The sequence below is a fragment of the Chenopodium quinoa genome, unplaced genomic scaffold, assembly GCF_001683475.1.
Source record: "Chenopodium quinoa cultivar QQ74 unplaced genomic scaffold, ASM168347v1, whole genome shotgun sequence".
Lineage (NCBI taxonomy): Eukaryota > Viridiplantae > Streptophyta > Magnoliopsida > Caryophyllales > Amaranthaceae > Chenopodium > Chenopodium quinoa.
Genome location: NW_018742684.1, coordinates 3,317,676 through 3,335,312, shown reverse-complemented (window position 1 = coordinate 3,335,312; position 17,637 = coordinate 3,317,676). Strand labels below are relative to the sequence as shown.

General features: G+C 35.7%; 4 protein-coding genes across 4 annotated transcripts; 2 read left to right on the top strand and 2 right to left on the bottom strand.

Annotated features, from left to right (window-relative positions):
• The first annotated feature begins 2,864 nt into the window (after window positions 1-2,864).
• LOC110722549 (glutathione S-transferase T3-like) lies at window positions 2,865-3,962 on the top strand. Its single transcript, XM_021901815.1, has one exon. It carries the CDS (start codon window positions 2,865-2,867, stop codon window positions 3,960-3,962), a length of 1,098 nt encoding a protein of 365 aa, XP_021757507.1.
• A 550-nt stretch (window positions 3,963-4,512) lies between these two features.
• LOC110722548 (putative nuclease HARBI1) lies at window positions 4,513-5,868 on the top strand. The gene has a single exon (XM_021901814.1). It carries the CDS (start codon window positions 4,513-4,515, stop codon window positions 5,866-5,868), a length of 1,356 nt encoding a protein of 451 aa, XP_021757506.1.
• A 2,743-nt stretch (window positions 5,869-8,611) lies between these two features.
• Window positions 8,612-16,444, bottom strand: LOC110722582. The gene is made up of 6 exons (XM_021901844.1): window positions 16,393-16,444; window positions 11,246-11,499; window positions 11,006-11,129; window positions 10,620-10,919; window positions 10,411-10,527; window positions 8,612-9,209 (listed from the first exon to the last, which is right to left on the bottom strand). Exons 4-6 carry the CDS (start codon window positions 10,836-10,838, stop codon window positions 8,673-8,675), a joined length of 873 nt encoding a protein of 290 aa, XP_021757536.1. The 5' UTR covers window positions 10,839-10,919; window positions 11,006-11,129; window positions 11,246-11,499; window positions 16,393-16,444; the 3' UTR covers window positions 8,612-8,672.
• On the bottom strand, window positions 13,663-15,306 carry LOC110722547. The gene has a single exon (XM_021901813.1). It carries the CDS (start codon window positions 15,304-15,306, stop codon window positions 13,663-13,665), a length of 1,644 nt encoding a protein of 547 aa, XP_021757505.1.
• Window positions 16,445-17,637: the final 1,193 nt, after the last annotated feature.

Sequence of the window (17,637 nt, the reverse complement as noted above, 5' to 3'; positions counted from 1 at the left end):
TTGTGTTGGGTCGAAGGTTTCCTGCACAGTAAACACACGTAAACTAGCCTCGGGGGTGTTTCCGAGGAAGGCCCCTCCGATGCTAAAGTCAGTACAATGTGTAAAAGGAAGACACTATGCAAGAGAGTTTGTAGCTTGAGGCTTTTGTGTAATATTTCTGAATGCAAGAATGAGCATATGAATTGGAATATGAATATCAACGTGAATCCATGAATGTGTCAATATGATGGCTTTTATACCTCATCATATATGGTGAGGTTGGGCCTTAGCCCAATTGGCATGCTTTGTGGGCTGACCTTTGACTTTTGTGCAATTGGAGAGTTGAACCTTGACCTTGGGCTTTTAATTGGATCATTTAGTGCTTAGGCCCAATTTTGACTAAATTGGACCCAAACAGCATCTATATGAGAGCTGCTAAATATAAGATGAGCGATATATCTCATAGTGTAATCAAGCGTAACCTATTTAATAGTCATACAAATGTATCATATGATTATTATTACTTCGAATTATATATATATATTCACTGTAATTTGCATACAATTAAATTAAATGCGTAAAATGATATAATTTTTACCTTTTTCACTTGATAAAGTGCATTAATTCTAGGCATTTGAGACCATAATTGAAGGGCAGCAACGATGGTAGGCTGAATTTGGAGCACAATCCTCGAAAGAGAATCAGGCTGGTTGATGGATTTGACAATAGCACTCTTAATAATACTATGTTATTGGCCCTCATTAAGCGTGATCACAGAATTAGCTCCTAATACTGGGGTAGTTGGCCATTTTTGTGTAAATTTATCGCTCGATTTGAGTACAAATTTGCACAAAGACGGCGAGCATGCTATGATGCTTGGAGACCCATACAAATGGCTTCTGTATATTCCCTCTGTATATCCATACCTTCAATTAAATTTGCGAAAAAAAAAAAATAATTTAGATAAAACGGCTTATCTTTTTTTAGAACAATCGGTGCTCATAAATATAGTAATAGAATAAAATACAAACAACATACACAAGTATTCATGTATTTTTTACTATCAAAACATAAGGTACTTAAATTATGTTGAACCTTGTTTAGGGTTGACTTTGACCATTATTGAAAATGCACATGAATAATATATAGAAGCCCTATAATAGAAAGAGGATGTGAATAAGACATACTACATACTTACTTGCGTCTCTTAAAGGTGATAAAATCATCAGGGCGGCTAACAATATTAAAGTACCATAGAAGCGAGGCGGTCTCTCCTAAAAAAGGGAAACCCAAATGACCGAGGGGCATTTTGGCATTGAATGCAGAGCATCTTGCCTTGAGTGGTCTAACATACCATATCTCATTCCACCACCATGATAACCACCCTATCGTTGATAATAATATCACTAAATATACAATAAATATTATCATGATATTTTATTTGTTGATTATCTAATTCGTTCAATTATAGACGAGATGACCTAGTATAGCTTAAAAATGTGTGTTAAGAAAACATAATATAAATATATTGTACAAGAATGATAGGTGTTCACAATGCAAGTTCGTACAAAGGGATAATTGAGGGTTTGGCACTATTATTAAGTGGTGAGTAATTGAGCAGCGCTTCGGTACTAAAGATGTGTTATTTGATCCTACGCCTTAAGATAAGGGCATAAGGCATTGTCGTACATAAAAAGTTGCCACCTTTATAATGTTTTTAATTTCTTATGTGTGGCCCAGTGTGGGTGTTGTCGTGATACTAAGGGCATCTTTAAGGATGACCTATTTAATTGTTCACAATGAATAAACAAATAAAGTGGTGGCTTAATGGCAAACCTTTAATGGTTCATGTTGAGTGGTCATGGGTTCGATTGCAGGAGCAAGCATTTCCATGAATTAATTCGCTGTGGGCCCCACCAATATTTTGGACTGGTATTATAGCAAAACGACGTCGTTTTGCTGTTTCATGGTGCAAAACGACGTCGTTTTGCTGTTGAAGCTCAGAAAAAAAAAATAGAAATCAGCGGCTGGGAGCGCGCCACTTGGCCCAGCCGCTGCTTGACACGTGTGCACTGTTTTAAATATATCCGTTGTAATTTTGCAACGGATATATTTTACAAATACAAATAAAAAAAAAAAAAAAATTACCAACGACTCTATTTTTTTCCCCTCTATAAATAGACACCCATATTGATAAATTTTTTTCAACTTTCAAAATTCATTTTTTTCTACTATATTTTTCTCTTCAAAAATCCCCTCTATAATTACCAATATTATTATTATTATTTATACCAATATTAATATTATTATTGTTATTATTATTTTTAATTATTATCATTAATATTATTATTAATATTATTATTATTATTATTATTATTATTATTATTATTATTGTTTTTATTATTATCGTTATTATTATTATTATTATTTTTATTATTATCGTTATTATTTTTATTATTATCGTTATTATTATTATTATTATCGTTGTTATTATTATTATTATTATTATTATTATTATTATTATTATTATCGTTATTATTATCGTTATTATTATTATTTCTATTATTATTATTGTTATTATTATTATTATTATTATTAAATTTTTATTTTTTCCAAATATATATTATAATTATGGATGCTAATACCAACCCCAAAACAAATAGAAAGTAAAAAAAAATTTGGGTCAAAATATGATCCCGAATCAAGCTATTTTTCCTCCAATTCACCCAAATTTTTCACAAACATCCACAAATATTCCCCATAATTTTTCTGGAGTTTATCCTCAAATACCCCAGTCAAGTTTCCCATATAATCCACCAAATTTCCCTCAAAATTTTAATTTTTCTCAAAGCAGTTCAAATTTCCCACATCCATCCAAGATACCAATGGGTTACGGTGAATATGGTGCTGCATCTGGTTATTTTCCGTCACAACAACCGAATCCCAATATTTGGGAATCGAGCAATGTCTTATCTGAAGAAGATGAGGCAAATGAAGAATGTGAGGATGATGGTGAGGGAAATGAAACTCCTTCTCCCCATCAAAACTTCAGTCAAATGTTACAGCAACCACTCCAATCAACTCCTGAATATCGTGTTGGTGGTTCAAACAATAGAGGTTGGTCGCGATTAGAAATTGCGGCTCTTATATCCGTCTACATGAACACCAGCACCGACATAATTATCGGCACAAATCAAAAGAAGGGTGTATTTTGGAAGAGAGTCTTGGACGCATACGATGCTGCCAGGGAATCGAATCCAGATGAAATATCCCTACGAACTATTAGTAGTTTGAAGGGAAGGTGGATGCGAATCTCTGAAGCCGTGTTAAAGTGGTGCGGAAGCTATGATAAGGCCCGAAAGCGAAAGGGAAGTGGCTATAACGAAGATGATGTTATCCAAGAGGCCCACAAAATCCATGAGAACTCGTTCGGACGATTCACCTTCTACGAGGAATGGATCCAACTAAGGAAGTGGGACAAATTCCGGTCTTTCTTGGACCAACAAACATTCAAGCCATCGGTGGGACGTCCACATTCAACTCCACTGACGGATGAGTCTGTAGGGAGCGGAAGTAGTGGGAAGAGGACACGGGATGAGGGTGACAATTCCTCACCTACCACACCAACCAGCGTGGGTGTCGGTGATGAGAGAGTAGCTCGTGCTGAAGGTATTAAAAAGGCTAAGTCGAGGTTGAAGGGTAAAGCTCCATCAAGTCAAGCATTTAAGGAATTAGAAACATTCAACACTCGATTGCAGCTTTTTGGGGAGTCGATGAATGTGTCAAACGAAGCAGAAATGAAGAGACTTGAAATACAAGAGCGCAAGGAGGCAAGGAAACAACGGAAAATTGAGCTAGAGCAATATAGGATCAACTGGGAGCAACTATCTCGTCTAGAACAGAAAGTAAACCGAGAGCAATGGGAAGACGAAATGATAGTAATACTTCGGAACAATATTCAACGTTTCAATAATGATGCTTAGTGTCCTTTATTTTTATTGTAGTTAAGTGTGTTCAATTCCTTTGTTGTTCTTCATTTTCAGTAGTGATAAGTTTTCAGTACCAGTTCAACCTCTTGTACTCATTTCCTTATGTTTGTACTTTATCAATTAATCAATAAAATGTATCTTTTCCACTTTCCCATTTTCATAGCCCATGTGATCTTATTCTGTTTATTCAATTATATCAATTTGTCTCTTTATATATAATTGTGTCAGTATCTTAATTTCCCCTTTGTTAGCCCATGTGAAACCCTTCTTCTCCATTCAATTTCTGTGTGGTTCTAATCCAGTGTTTGTCATAGCCCATGTGAAACCCTTCTTCTCCATTCAATTTCTGTGTGGTTGTAATTCATTGTTTGTCATAGCCCATGTGATCTTTGTCTCTTTATATTCAGCTATTTCTGAAGAAGAATTACAAATTAGTTCACTATAAATAAACACCATTCTTTCATTTTGTATACACACAAACACATAAATCGTTTGCAGTTACTATTAGCAAACCTCACTCTATCTTACATTTCTTACGTACAAAATGAATTCAAATAGTTTAAACGAAAGCTCAACCGATTCCCCTTCATCTTCATCTAACTCGGATGATGAGGGAAGGGAGCTTAGAGTTCAACAACGTAATGAAGTGTGTCTTATGATACAACACGTAATACATGAGTACATTCCACCAATTATTCAGGCTGCCACTCAGCAACGCCGACGAAAATCTATTGAGCCCCGAAAGGATAGGGGACGCGAAGAAGGTCATGCACGGTTATACAATGACTATTTCGCGGAAGTCCCAGTTTATCCAAGTTCCTTGTTCCGGCGCCGGTTTCAAATGCGTAAACATGTGTTTGAGCGTCTTCTTAACGCAGTGACCCAACATGACCCTTGGTTTCAACAAAGGCGAGATGCGGTAGGTCGTCTTGGTTTGTCTCCACTTCAAAAGTGCACTGCGGCCGTTAGACAACTAGCTTACGGGTGTGCTTCAGACGCTTGTGATGAGTATGTCCGTATAAGTGAGGCTACTTCACGATTGGCACTCCAAAAGTTTACAGAAGGTGTCATCAACCTGTTCGGTGATCAGTACCTACGCCGTCCAAACATCGCAGATATGGAAAGATTGCTACGTATTGGGGAAGAACGTGGATTTCCTGGCATGATAGGTAGCATTGATTGTATGCACTGGGAGTGGAAGAACTGTCCACACGCATGGAAGGGGCAATATCAAGGAAGAGAAGGAGTTGCAACTCTCATACTGGAGGCAGTTGCGGACAGAGATCTATGGATATGGCATTCGTTTTTTGGGATGCCAGGTAGCTGCAACGATATTAATGTGCTTCATCGATCCCCTGTGTTCGAAGACGTCTTAGAGGGTCGGACACCTCCTATCAACTTCGTAGTCAATGGTCATCATTATACGAATGGGTATTATCTTACTGATGGAATCTACCCTAGATGGGCTTCTTTTGTGAAATCCATTACGAGTCCACAAACTCATAAGGATCGTTTATTCGCAAAACACCAGGAAGCTGCAAGAAAAGACGTTGAACGTGCATTTGGGGTCCTTCAAGCTCGTTTTGCCATTGTTAAAAAGCCGTCTTTGGCGTGGGATACCGACATACTCCACAATATCATGCTCGCCTGCATCATAATACATAATATGATCGTTGAAGATGAACGAGAGACGTATCAAAATAACGTTAATACCAATGAGTTTATGAATGCTGGAGGGAATGCTAATGAGGACACTACCGAGTACCGTACTGATCGTATTGTGGATATCGGCTTATACTTGTCTCGTAGAACAGAGATTGAGGATCAACAGACTCATTTGCAGCTAAAAACGACTTGGTCGAACATATATGGAATAAATTTGGTAATAACGAAAACTTAGGCAACTAGGTTTACAACAAATGGTTATCCCTAAGGACATCTTACAAAACGATGTGTAGTTGTGATTTTTTTTTTAAATAAAATGTACTAGATTATAGTTGTAGAACTGTAATCACGATTTGTACCTCCTTTTTTTATGTTAATTAAAATTAGCTGCGTTGTTGTTTAAAAAATATTAATCACAAGAATTAATTTTTTAAAAAGCTGATAAAAAAACGCGATAATTTCTTAATTAGTAATCACGATTAAAATATTAAATACGTCAATTAACTACATTGACATCGGTTAATAAATTATAATTATGAAACAAAAAGATTATATTTACAAAAATAAAATAAGGTGGGGTAGGGAGTATTGATGATGAACCATTGTTTAGTGTTTATTGTTAAGAGTGAATATTGTAAATGGTTTGTTGGGTTGATGTGGATGAGAGAGAAATGGTGATAGTGACCCATGAACCATTTTTTTTTGTTCACCAATAATGGTGCTCTAATAGTTTGGAAAAATGTTAACGAGTGCCTCGGGCCGATTGCCACTTGGACGAGAATTCAAAAAACATTTTTTTTTCACATATTAGATTTTTTAAAAGTAATTTTGTCTCTTATACGTATTTCATTTTCCTTCGTTATGTACAACCTAATACTTGAGACTCCTCCAGTCTTGTATATAATAAAAATATAAAAAAAAAATTATATTTTGAAGATTCAAAATATTATTTTTGTTTTTATTTTTATTTTTGAATGATGTGTAAAGGCTATTATATCCTCACTTATTTAACTTTATTCATTATATTTCCTAAATTACTCTTAAATTTTGCACATATCATGTATTTTTTTTCCACTTAGGGCCTATTCTCTTCAATTCAGTTCAGTTCAGTTCAGCTCTTAATTTACGTCTAATGATATTGCTAATGATATAAAGCCAAATTTCATTCTTTTAAGCTCTTATTACAACGACGACGACAACAACAACAACAACAACAACAACAACAATAATAATAATAATAATAACAATAATAATAATAATAATAAATAAGTAATAAATAATAATAATAATAATAATAATAATCATCAATAAATAATAATAATAATAATAACAATAATAATAATTGAAATAATAATACTAATAATAATAATCAATAAAAAAATAATTATAATCATCAATAAATAATAACAATAATAATAATAATACTAATAATAATAATAATAATAATCAATAATTAATAATAATAACAATAATAATAATAATAATAATAATATGTACATTTGTATATACACATGTGTATAGTAATAAATAATCAAAGATCACTAACCCGTAGTTAAAAATCACTAATTAATAAGTTCAATTCAGTTCAGTTCAGTTCAGCTCAGTTCAGTTCAGTTCAGCTGGGTTCAGTCAATCGGAACAGGCCCTTACTCTCTAATTTTTATCTATAATTATACTTTTCACTTTTATTAATGTACTCCGTACTTCATTCTACTTTTGCCACTTATTTTTAAATACCGTAAAAAAACACAAACAACAATTATATGGGACGGAGAAAGTACTATTTATTTTTTACGGAACTACCACCTAATATTAAAAGTACACGTACATACCCATATTCTAAGTTGATACTTGATAGTTAGAGTCTCTTTTTATACTCTATTTACTAGGCTCTTACATAACCATTAAGTGATTAATAGTGTGATAAACAATGCAACAATATACACTTACATCCCATCTATCTGGATTAAAGGACATAGGAATGATAGGATCTTCAAAATATTCAGATCAGATAAGATAAGATCTTTTGAGTATCATTTACTTATTATTAAATATCGTTAATTGTGTATGAAAAAAATTTATAAAAATTGCATATTTAAAAAGTTCATGATGAGACGGATCTAACAAGATCCATTTTGATAATGTTTTTCTTTATAAATTAATTAGTCAAATTGTTAAATCAGATCAAACCAGACTAGATCAGAAAAATTCAGATCAGATCTAAAAAAAATGAACCAGATCTACTTGTTTCAGGTGAAGAGAACAAGTCATAAGTTGTTGTAGAACCAGCAACCATAGGTCTAGCACTCTAGCCAGCTTCGAGGGAGCACAACAAGAAAATGGCCTGTTTCCGACCGAAATTTTCCCTCGCTGAAGGCTCTAAATCCGTCGCAAACATGATTTGCTACGGAATTCTGTCGTTGGTTTCCGTCGTAAAACCTTTGGTAGGAAATTCTTGAATTTTCGAGGAATATTCCGTCGGAAAGGTGTTTTCCGACGGATTTTACGACCGATTTTAATCCGTCGCGTAACATATTGCTTTTTAGTTTAGTCCGTCGCTAATTTGCGACGGAAATTTCCGTCGGTGTGCTGTTTACAACGACGGATATTTCCGTCGGAAGCAGTAATTTCCGACCGAAATATTCCGTTGCAAAGCTTATTTTACGACCGAATATTTCCGTTGTTGGTAGTGTATTTTGCGACGAAATTTATTCCGTCGCTGGTTTACGACCGAATAATCCGTCGGAAAGGGAGGTGAGTTCCGACGGATTTAACTCCATTTTTCCGTCGCTGGTGAAGTACTTCCGACCAATATAATTCCGTCGCAAACTGCTTTTCCTTTCTAACAAAAATATTAACAAATATTATTATAATTGCGTATGTTCCTACACCAAATACCTGTGATAATTAAAACTATTATCAAATTGCAAAAATATTAATAAATATTATTTTCTCAAAAGCTATATATATCCAAAAGCTACATAATATATAGTAAGTTCTACAAAAGCGAGAACATAATCAAACGCTACATAAAATCGATCAAATTAAGTTCTTGTCCATACTGCACAAACCTAAGCTAAGCTGAAAAACTGCAGGGGTACCCTGGCTTGCTCCTCCACTACCCGAATCATCCCTAGGGTCTCGACGTTGAGGCTTCATGGTGGAACATCCGTCGGTGTTGTTGCCGAATCGACTTATGAAGTCATTCCACCTCTCCTCGGCTCTCCTCTCCATTTGGGCCACTTCAGCTCGAATTTGAGCTTGCATCTCAACTTCCATTTCACTCCGAAGTTCACTCCGTATTTCACTCCGGAGTTCACTGCGGATCTCACTACGAAGTGCCTCGACCCTGTGCTCCATCTGATCCTGCATCTGAGAAACAACGGATGGTGTGTACTGTTGTGGAGACCTAGACACCCGACCCATCCGTTCGCCATAGTACAACGATGCGCTTTCGCCAAGTCCCCCCACTCGACCCTTCTTGTTGCGACCACCCACAGTCTCCCAATACAACTCATTGGGACTCTTTTTAATCCCTTGGGTGGTGGCTTCTTCAACCTTCTTCTGGTAGGACTCCTACAAGAAATACATTATACAATTATATATGGTTTTAATAATTTAGCAACAACATCAGTTACAAGTAAAGCAACATATAAGTGAAAATGGAATCAATAAACAATAAAAGAACCATATTTCTAAGTTTAAGGGTTTATATACTAAAAATGAAGCCATTTCAAGCCTTTATGGCTTCTTACATGCCTATTTCCAACATTTCTTTACTTTTTAACTCATTCTTTGTCAAACCATCTCATATTTACATACTTATAACATATTATGGGTTTAAATCACATAAAAGAACCATATTTCTAAGTTTAAGGGTCTTTATCCTCAAAATGAAGCCATTTCAAGCCTTTATGGCTTCTTACATGCCTATTTTCTATATTTCTTTACTTTTTAACTCATTCTTTGTCAAACCACCTCATATTTACATACTTATAACATATTATGGGTTTAAATCACATAAAAGAACCATATTTCTAAGTTTAAGGGTCTTTATCCTCAAAATGAAGCCATTTCAAGCCTTTATGGCTTCTTACATGCCTATTTCCAACATTTCTTTACTTTTTAACTCATTCTTTGTCAAACCATCTCATATTTACATACTTATAACATATTATGGGTTTAAATCACATAAAAGAACCATATTTCTAAGTTTAAGGGTCTTTATCCTCAAAATGAAGCCATTTCAAGCCTTTATGGCTTCTTACATGCCTATTTTCTATATTTCTTTACTTTTTAACTCATTCTTTGTCAAACCACCTCATATTTACATACTTATAACATATTATGGGTTTAAATCACATAAAAGAACCATATTTCTAAGTTTAAGGGTCTTTATCCTCAAAATAAAGCCATTTCAAGCCTTTATGGCTTCTTACATGCCTATTTTCTATATTTCTTTACTTTGTAACTCATTCTTTGTCAAACCACCTCATATTTACATACTTATAACATATTATGGATTTAAATCAAATAAAAGAACCATATTTCTAAGTTTAAGGGTTTATATACTCAAAATGAAGCCATTTCAAGCCTTTATGGCTTCTTACATGCCTATTTTCTATATTTCTTTACTTTTTAACTCATTCTTTGTCAAACCATCTCATATTTACATACTTATAACATATTATGGGTTTAAATCACAATAAAGAAGCATATTTCTAAGTTTAAGCCAACATAATAAGTAAACCATACAAAATTATATTAAAATTGTTACCGCTATGTTTTTGGATTTGACATTGGCAGGCACCATTCCTTTCCCAGGGACCTCCTTGAAGTGCGTCTTCATGAAAAGCTCATGTGCAGTAGGTAACTGCCCTTTGTTTTTTGTCGCCTTTGAATGTACATGCACAAAAACAAATAAAACTTTTCATTCCAATATGAACCCAATTGTTACCTATTTACATGCCTTATAAAGAAACTAACCATCCTTTTTGCATGTTGTACAGCTGAAATTGAACCCTGGTAGTGAGTTGGTTCAACCACATTGTCCAATGATCCGCCTCTTCTATTCTTCTTATTTTGTTCGGACCGTTTCTTGTACGTATCATCATTGGAAACAATGTTCATCATCTTCCGGTGGACGTCATCAATAAGCCAGCCCGGCTTCTGACCTTTCATCTTGTGTGTGATTGTGTGAAACATGTCCTTCAACCGATATGCGAACTTGGATTCGAAGGTTGTCTTCACATGGTCCTCCAACTAGGGTGCCCATGTGCATTGCTTCTGCAATTGACAAAAATTTAAAGTTAACAACCAAAACTCAAACTTCGCAATTAGTAATACATAGTTGTAAGTATAAAATGACATACACAAAACAAGTTCCACCAATGCTCCTTTATTTTAGCATCAACTTCTCCGTAATTCCTCCAAGGCTTTCGATAGTAGCCTGTTAGGGTACCGGAGATGGCCTTTACCACGGCTTTATCATCAAACCTATTTTAACGTACATCAAGATCAAAAAGAAAATAAGTAGTTCATGTTAGAGTATTCCATAGGTCATGATATAAAATATGGATACAAAGGGATTGAAATAACAACTAAATATATACCAGCACGTGGCAGGGTCTAGTACCACCCTCTGAGAAGACTGCGAGGCATGTTGCCCCTGAAGCTGTTGCGCCTGAAGCTGTTGCTCATGATGCTCAATCTGCATCTGTGTTTGAGGATCCTCGTCGTCACCCAAATCTTCCGCCTCCTCCGCATCCTCCATTTCCTCATCATCATCATATATCAAAACCTGTCTTTTCTCCTTTCCTTTTCTACACTTCGACGTTTCTCCTTTTTTCCCTCCCACCATTGCAACCTGAAAAAAACGTACGTAACATGCTATGATATTATTAACATTACAAAAATTAGTAGTACAATGAGATGTTAAAGTAATAAAATAGAACGACCAACTCCATAATTGGTTTTACAATAACAATCAAATTAAACCGACAATTACATTCAAGGTACAAGCAAATGCATCCTATTTATTTTACAATAACAACCACATTTTCCTACTCGTGGCTTTCATCGCTACTATCACTACTGGTATTATCACTACTATCATCTAAAAACACATTGATGTCAGTATCCTCGTCACTGTCACTAGAGTCGACGCTGGATTCATCATCTGATTCACTTGAGATTATTAAGTCGTCATCATCATCTTCGTCGTCATCCTCAACTGGGTCGTAGTCAGGAATGTCATTCGGTGGACAAAGCGTTGCATATACTTCTGGGGACGGTGCCTGCAAAAACTCAAGGTCTACTGGAGCATCAACCACTGACCTTGCTTGTGTTTTAAACACATACCACCATTGAACTCAATCCCGTTTTAGGATAGGGTAGGATGTGTAGTACACTTGGGTCACTTGATAAGATAATACGAAGGGATCATACTTGGGGTATTTCTTAGTATGTTTCACTTCAACAAGCTTATATTGTTCATGTATGTTCATACCCCTACCACAATCCATCCAACTACACTTAAAGAGTATAGTCTTATACTCTTTAATTGGACCAGTGTAGACAAGTTCAATTATATCGTCTAGAATGCCAAAGTACTCTCCACCGTCCTCACTAGACACACAAACACCGTAATTCATCGTAGACTTGTGTTTACCATAGGAATGTTTATGGAAATTAAATCCACCAACAAAAATCCGCTTCCAAGTTCGAACACGCTTGAAAGGACGCATGCACAAAGCTTGGAGGACATCCGAATTTGGTTTCCCTTCAACCACCTATTTACGTCAGAATAGAAGAATAATTACACAGAATTGCAATATCTAAAAGTCATATTTAAAGAACAGATAGAACAATTCTATCACCTTATGGTGAAACCAATCAGAGAATTCGACGTCACATTTCTCCATGACTTCCTCTCTACGCAAAAAAGGCTGGGTACTAAGAACGTAGTCCTCAAACTTCCTATTAGGTCAATGACACGAGATAAAATTAGTAATTCAACCGATTTAATTCTTCAAAACTATGAAAAAATTTCAATCCTGACCACGTATACCTTTCGTATTCACCAAGAATGCTGCAGTTTCGTAAAACAAACAAATGAGCACACTCGAGTTCCTTTTCATCTAAGTATCGGGTTTTACCCTCAGATGAGACACGACCGCTATCCTCTGAGAACAACTCCGGTAAGTCAGCGTTCTCCAATGTGGATTCCACGTCTACATTCACATTTCGACCAAGATCCCGAGTTTTTGTGTCAACTGACGCCTGGAAGTAATTTGAGCAAAAGTTTGCTACCTATTCGGTGAGATAAGCATTGCATATTGAACCTTCAACTCGTGCCTTGTTCCCAATTTTACGTTTCAAGTGATTAAGGAACCTGCATTTAAAATACTATAATTAATTGCGTAAATAGATCATGACTATGAAGGGTTTGTATGAAAGAAATTAATGGGACTTTGATTTACCTTTCGAAGGGATACATCCATCTATATTGAACAGGACCACATAACTTTCCCTAATCGCTCCATAGAGTTGAAGAATGCAGGAGGGAAAACCTTCTCAAGCTTGCAAAGGATTTCAGCTATGTTTTTCTCTAATCGCTCCATGTCACTAACTGTGATTGTGTAACAACACAAATCACGGAAGAATTGACTGATCTCTGTAACCGCATTCCAAATATGGGTAGGGAGCAATTCCCTCAAAGCAGTGGGCAACAACCTCTCCATGAACACGTGACAATCGTGGCTTTTCATTCCATGAAGCTTACAGGCTTGTAAATCTACGCATCTGCTCAAATTGGAGGCATATCCATCTGGAAAACGCAACTGTTTAACCCATTCACACAACACTTTTCTTTGAGCCTTGTCAAGAGCGAATGGGGCTTTTGGCATAAACTCTTTTCCTCTATCATCTTCATCCATATGAAGTTGTGGCCGTTTACAATATTTGGCAATGTCATTTTGAGTCGATGGCGTGTCACATGTATGCTTTTTCACATCCATTATGGTGTGGATTAGCTGATCAAAGAAGTTCTTTTCAATGTGCATGACATCCAAGTTGTGACGGATGAGCAAATGCTTCCAATAAGGAAGTTCCCACAACAAGCTTTGCTTGAACCACCCGTTTTTTGCTTTTTTAGGTGTTTCAATGCCTCCGGTCCATCAGTTGCCTTTGGAAGGTGTCTCACACATTCCCACAATTCCTCACCTGACATGATGTGTGGAGGTGAACCTTTTTCGACTTTGTTTTTACAAAATGCAGTTTTGCTTTTTCGAAAAGGGTGTTCTGTTGGAAGGAATTGGCGATGGCAATCAAACCAAGAAACTTTGCCACCATGTTCAAGCCAAAATGTTTTGCTTTTATCCATACAATAAGGACAAGCCTTCTTACCAGCTGTGGTCCAACCAGACAACATACCGTAAGCTGGGAAGTCACTAATGGTCCACATGATGGCTGCTCGAAGATTAAAATTTTGTTTCCTTGAAATGTCATAAGTATTTGCGCCAAATTCCCATAAATGCTTCAACTCTTCTACCAGAGGTTGCATATACACGTCCAAATTTCCCTTAGGGTTCTTAGGACCAGGAACAAGCAATGAAATAAACATGAATTGTCTTTTCATACACATTGAGGGAGGCAAGTTATAAGGGGTCAATATGACAGGCCAACAAGAATATTGTCCCCCAAACTTACCATGAGGAGCAAAACCATCTGTACACAAGCCAAGTCGAACATTACGAGGCTCATTGGAAAATTCTGGGAAGCAATTGTCAAGGTGTTTCCAAGCTTCACTATCACTAGGGTGCACCATTGTGCCTTGAACTCGAGGATTTTTCGAATGCCATGTCATTTCCTCCGAAATGTTCTTGGTTGCATAGAGCCTTTGCAATCTCGGTGTGATCGGAAAGTAAATTAAAACATTCAAAGGCACTAAGCTACCTTTGGAAGTCTTCTTGTATCGGTCGCTACCACACACCCGACATGAAGATAACTGAACATCATCCTTCCAAAATAGCATACATCCTTTCGGGCATGCATGAATCTTTTCATGAGGCAACTCCAGCCCCTTTACAATCTTCTTCACCTCATAGAATGTATCGGCCATATGGTTGTTGTTAGGAATAGCCTCATTGACCAAAGAAGCAAACCCATCAACACATCTATGGGGCAAATTATACTCGCACTTAAGACTAGTAATTCGGGCAGCCATCTCTAAGACAGATAACGAACTCCCTTCGTATAATGGTTGTTTGGAAGCTTTTAACAAATCTAAGAAATGCTTAGCTTGTGCATTAGGCTCCTCCTCTGCCTCTTCAGAATGCCCTTGATCTTCATTATGACCAAAAGCATCGAAAACCATTTCACGGTATTCATTTGACGGCCCTTCAGGAACTCCCGGAAACCCTTCCCCATGACACATCCACTCATAGTAATTAGGCACAAAACCCTTGCGGTACAAATGAATTTTAACCGTTTCCGCATCCCATAGCCGCTTGTTCTTACATTTAAAACATGGACACCTAACTTCATTCAGGTTGCTGCTCTCGGGATGATCTTCCACGTATTTAAGGAATTCATCTACCCCTTTCACAAAATCCGGATTAATAGAATGTCCAACCTTCCTTTCATACATCCAGCTACGTTCTGTTCGTTCCATGATTACAACTTCTACACAACTCACGAATATGTATAATTACATTAGTCACAATGCGTATTGAATATTCATTATCCATAAAAATGTTATGAATATGCAAATAAGATTGTAAATGATGTCCAAAGGTCCTTATCACTCCAACCTAACCCATCCTTGGACATTTAATCTCAGTAGCGAATGTATGCCAGGTTTTCAATTCTATGGAAAATCCGGCAGCATTTCCCTTAAGTTCTCCAAGTACATGATCAAGGGTATTAGATAACCCGTCATATGTACCCAGAGAACATTGTAGAGAAATGACAAAGCAGGATAATCCCTAGAATCAATAACAAGGCATACATTCACCACCTAAGTGAGAATAAACGTCTGAGGACAGTCCCAACCGGGGACTATTCAAAACATACTCCTAATGAGTATGACTTGAACGGGTATCTAGGCAAATGATTATGCAAATGATTCATTCAAAAGTATATAAAGCCCAAAACACATCCATTGTTATAACACATTCATTATAACACATCCATCATTATAACACGCTCATTTTAAAATATTTCAAGCAAATAACACAACCATTATAAAGTAAAGAACACAATTAATTAAATTAAATTAATAATTATAAGTAAACCAAATATATCATAATCATCATTTAATTAATATAAATAATCATATGTAAACAATTTATATTCATAATTAAATTGATACAAAAAATTATTAATCATTACATTAACTAAACAAAACTAGTGAACATTACATTACATAAAACAAAACTAATATACATTATAAAATTATCACAAATTAAACTAAGCTAACATACATCATTATACTAAACAAAACCAATATAAACTAACATATAATCCCGTACATTATTATAATAAAATATCAACCTAAACTAACATATCATGTCATACATTATTATGATAAGCCCCTACATTATTATAATTTCACATGCAATGTCTTACATTATTATGATAAGCCAAATTAAACTAACATATCAACCATTATTATAATAAAATAAATCAAACTAAAGTAACTTAAAATTATCACAAAATAAACTAAACTAAGAATTTTTAAAAATGTCATGTCACTAACCTCAAGATCTGCACTATTTATTGAGATTCAAAGCAAGTAAATGTTCAAATCCTATAAATAGTAAAAATTAATATGTCAATTTTTATAATAAAGGTACAATTATTTTTTTAAAAATAAAATATATATATATATATAATAAATGTACAATTACCGGTTGTAGAACGGCGGGTGGTGAAGATGGTGGTGGTCGGAGCGAGGACAATAATGGAGGAGGAACCGGCGGTGGTGGCTGCTTGTAAAGGCGCCGACGGTGGTGGGTGTTCGAAGGATTTTCAGACTAAAATTTAAAAATAAAAGTAAAAAAAAAAAAAAAAAAAAAACACAACCTACACTAACCGGCGGTGGTGGCTGCTTGTAAAGGCGCCGACGGTGGTTGGGCGACGCGGGACCTCTGACCGGCGCAGGGTGGTGGCTGTTGCAGACGGTGATAATTGTAGTGGAGAAGAGGCGTGTTTATATTTTTTTTTTTTAAAAAAAAAACAAAACCTACACTTACCGGCGGCCGACCAACGGAAGGGCGGGTCGACCAACGGAAGACGGATCTCCGGCTGCGGCGAACGACTGCGGCGAACGGAAGGACGGCGGCGGATCTTTCTTTCTTCTTTCTTTCGTTCCTCTCTGTTTCTTCCTCTCTCTTTCTTTCGAATTCGTAGCAAATGGACCCAACATCAAAACCCTTGAATTTTGTCTAATTAAATTTCCGACGGAATTAATTCGGTCGGAAAATATAGTTTCCGACGGAATATTCCGTCGTAAATGAATATTCCGTCGAAAACTATATTTTCCGACCGAATTTAATTCCGTCGGAAACTTTGCGAGGAAATTTCTATCGTTAACTATGTTTTCCGACCGAAATTAACGTCAAACTTAAATCCGTCGTTGATTATAGGATTTGCGGCGGAAAATCATGTCCGTCGACATAATTCGGTCGAAAATTGGCCCACTTCTAGTAGTGGATGTTCAAGAAGTTTTTTTTTTCCGAAAGAATGAAGTTATATTATTGACATAACCAACACATAAGTAAGTTTTCAAAAAATCCATATTTAATTGCACTCCAAAATAATGTTAAACTAGATGAAGTCAGTGCGATGCACGGTTTATTTGAATTTTTAAAAATATTTTTTTTATGCATGTGCTAAAATTTGTTATATATTTAGATAAAATTCATAATAACAAAAGATAATATTTTATATTTAATTAAATTAAACTTAAAAATCTCATTCGACAATTTTGCTTACATGGCAT

Excerpts from the sequence above, each read along its gene's own strand:
- LOC110722549 (XM_021901815.1), top strand. The coding sequence starts at position 2,865 with ATGGGTTACGGTGAATATGGTGCTGCATCTGGTTATTTTCCGTCACAA.
- LOC110722548 (XM_021901814.1), top strand. The coding sequence starts at position 4,513 with ATGAATTCAAATAGTTTAAACGAAAGCTCAACCGATTCCCCTTCATCT.
- LOC110722582 (XM_021901844.1), bottom strand. The coding sequence starts at position 10,838 with ATGTTTCACACAATCACACACAAGATGAAAGGTCAGAAGCCGGGCTGG. Across the intron at positions 10,528-10,619 it reads TACAACATGCAAAAAGGATG|GCGACAAAAAACAAAGGGCA; the intron begins GTTAGTTTCTTT and ends GTACATTCAAAG. Across the intron at positions 9,210-10,410 it reads TCAAATCCAAAAACATAGCG|GAGTCCTACCAGAAGAAGGT; the intron begins GTAACAATTTTA and ends TATTTCTTGTAG.
- LOC110722547 (XM_021901813.1), bottom strand. The coding sequence starts at position 15,306 with ATGGAACGAACAGAACGTAGCTGGATGTATGAAAGGAAGGTTGGACAT.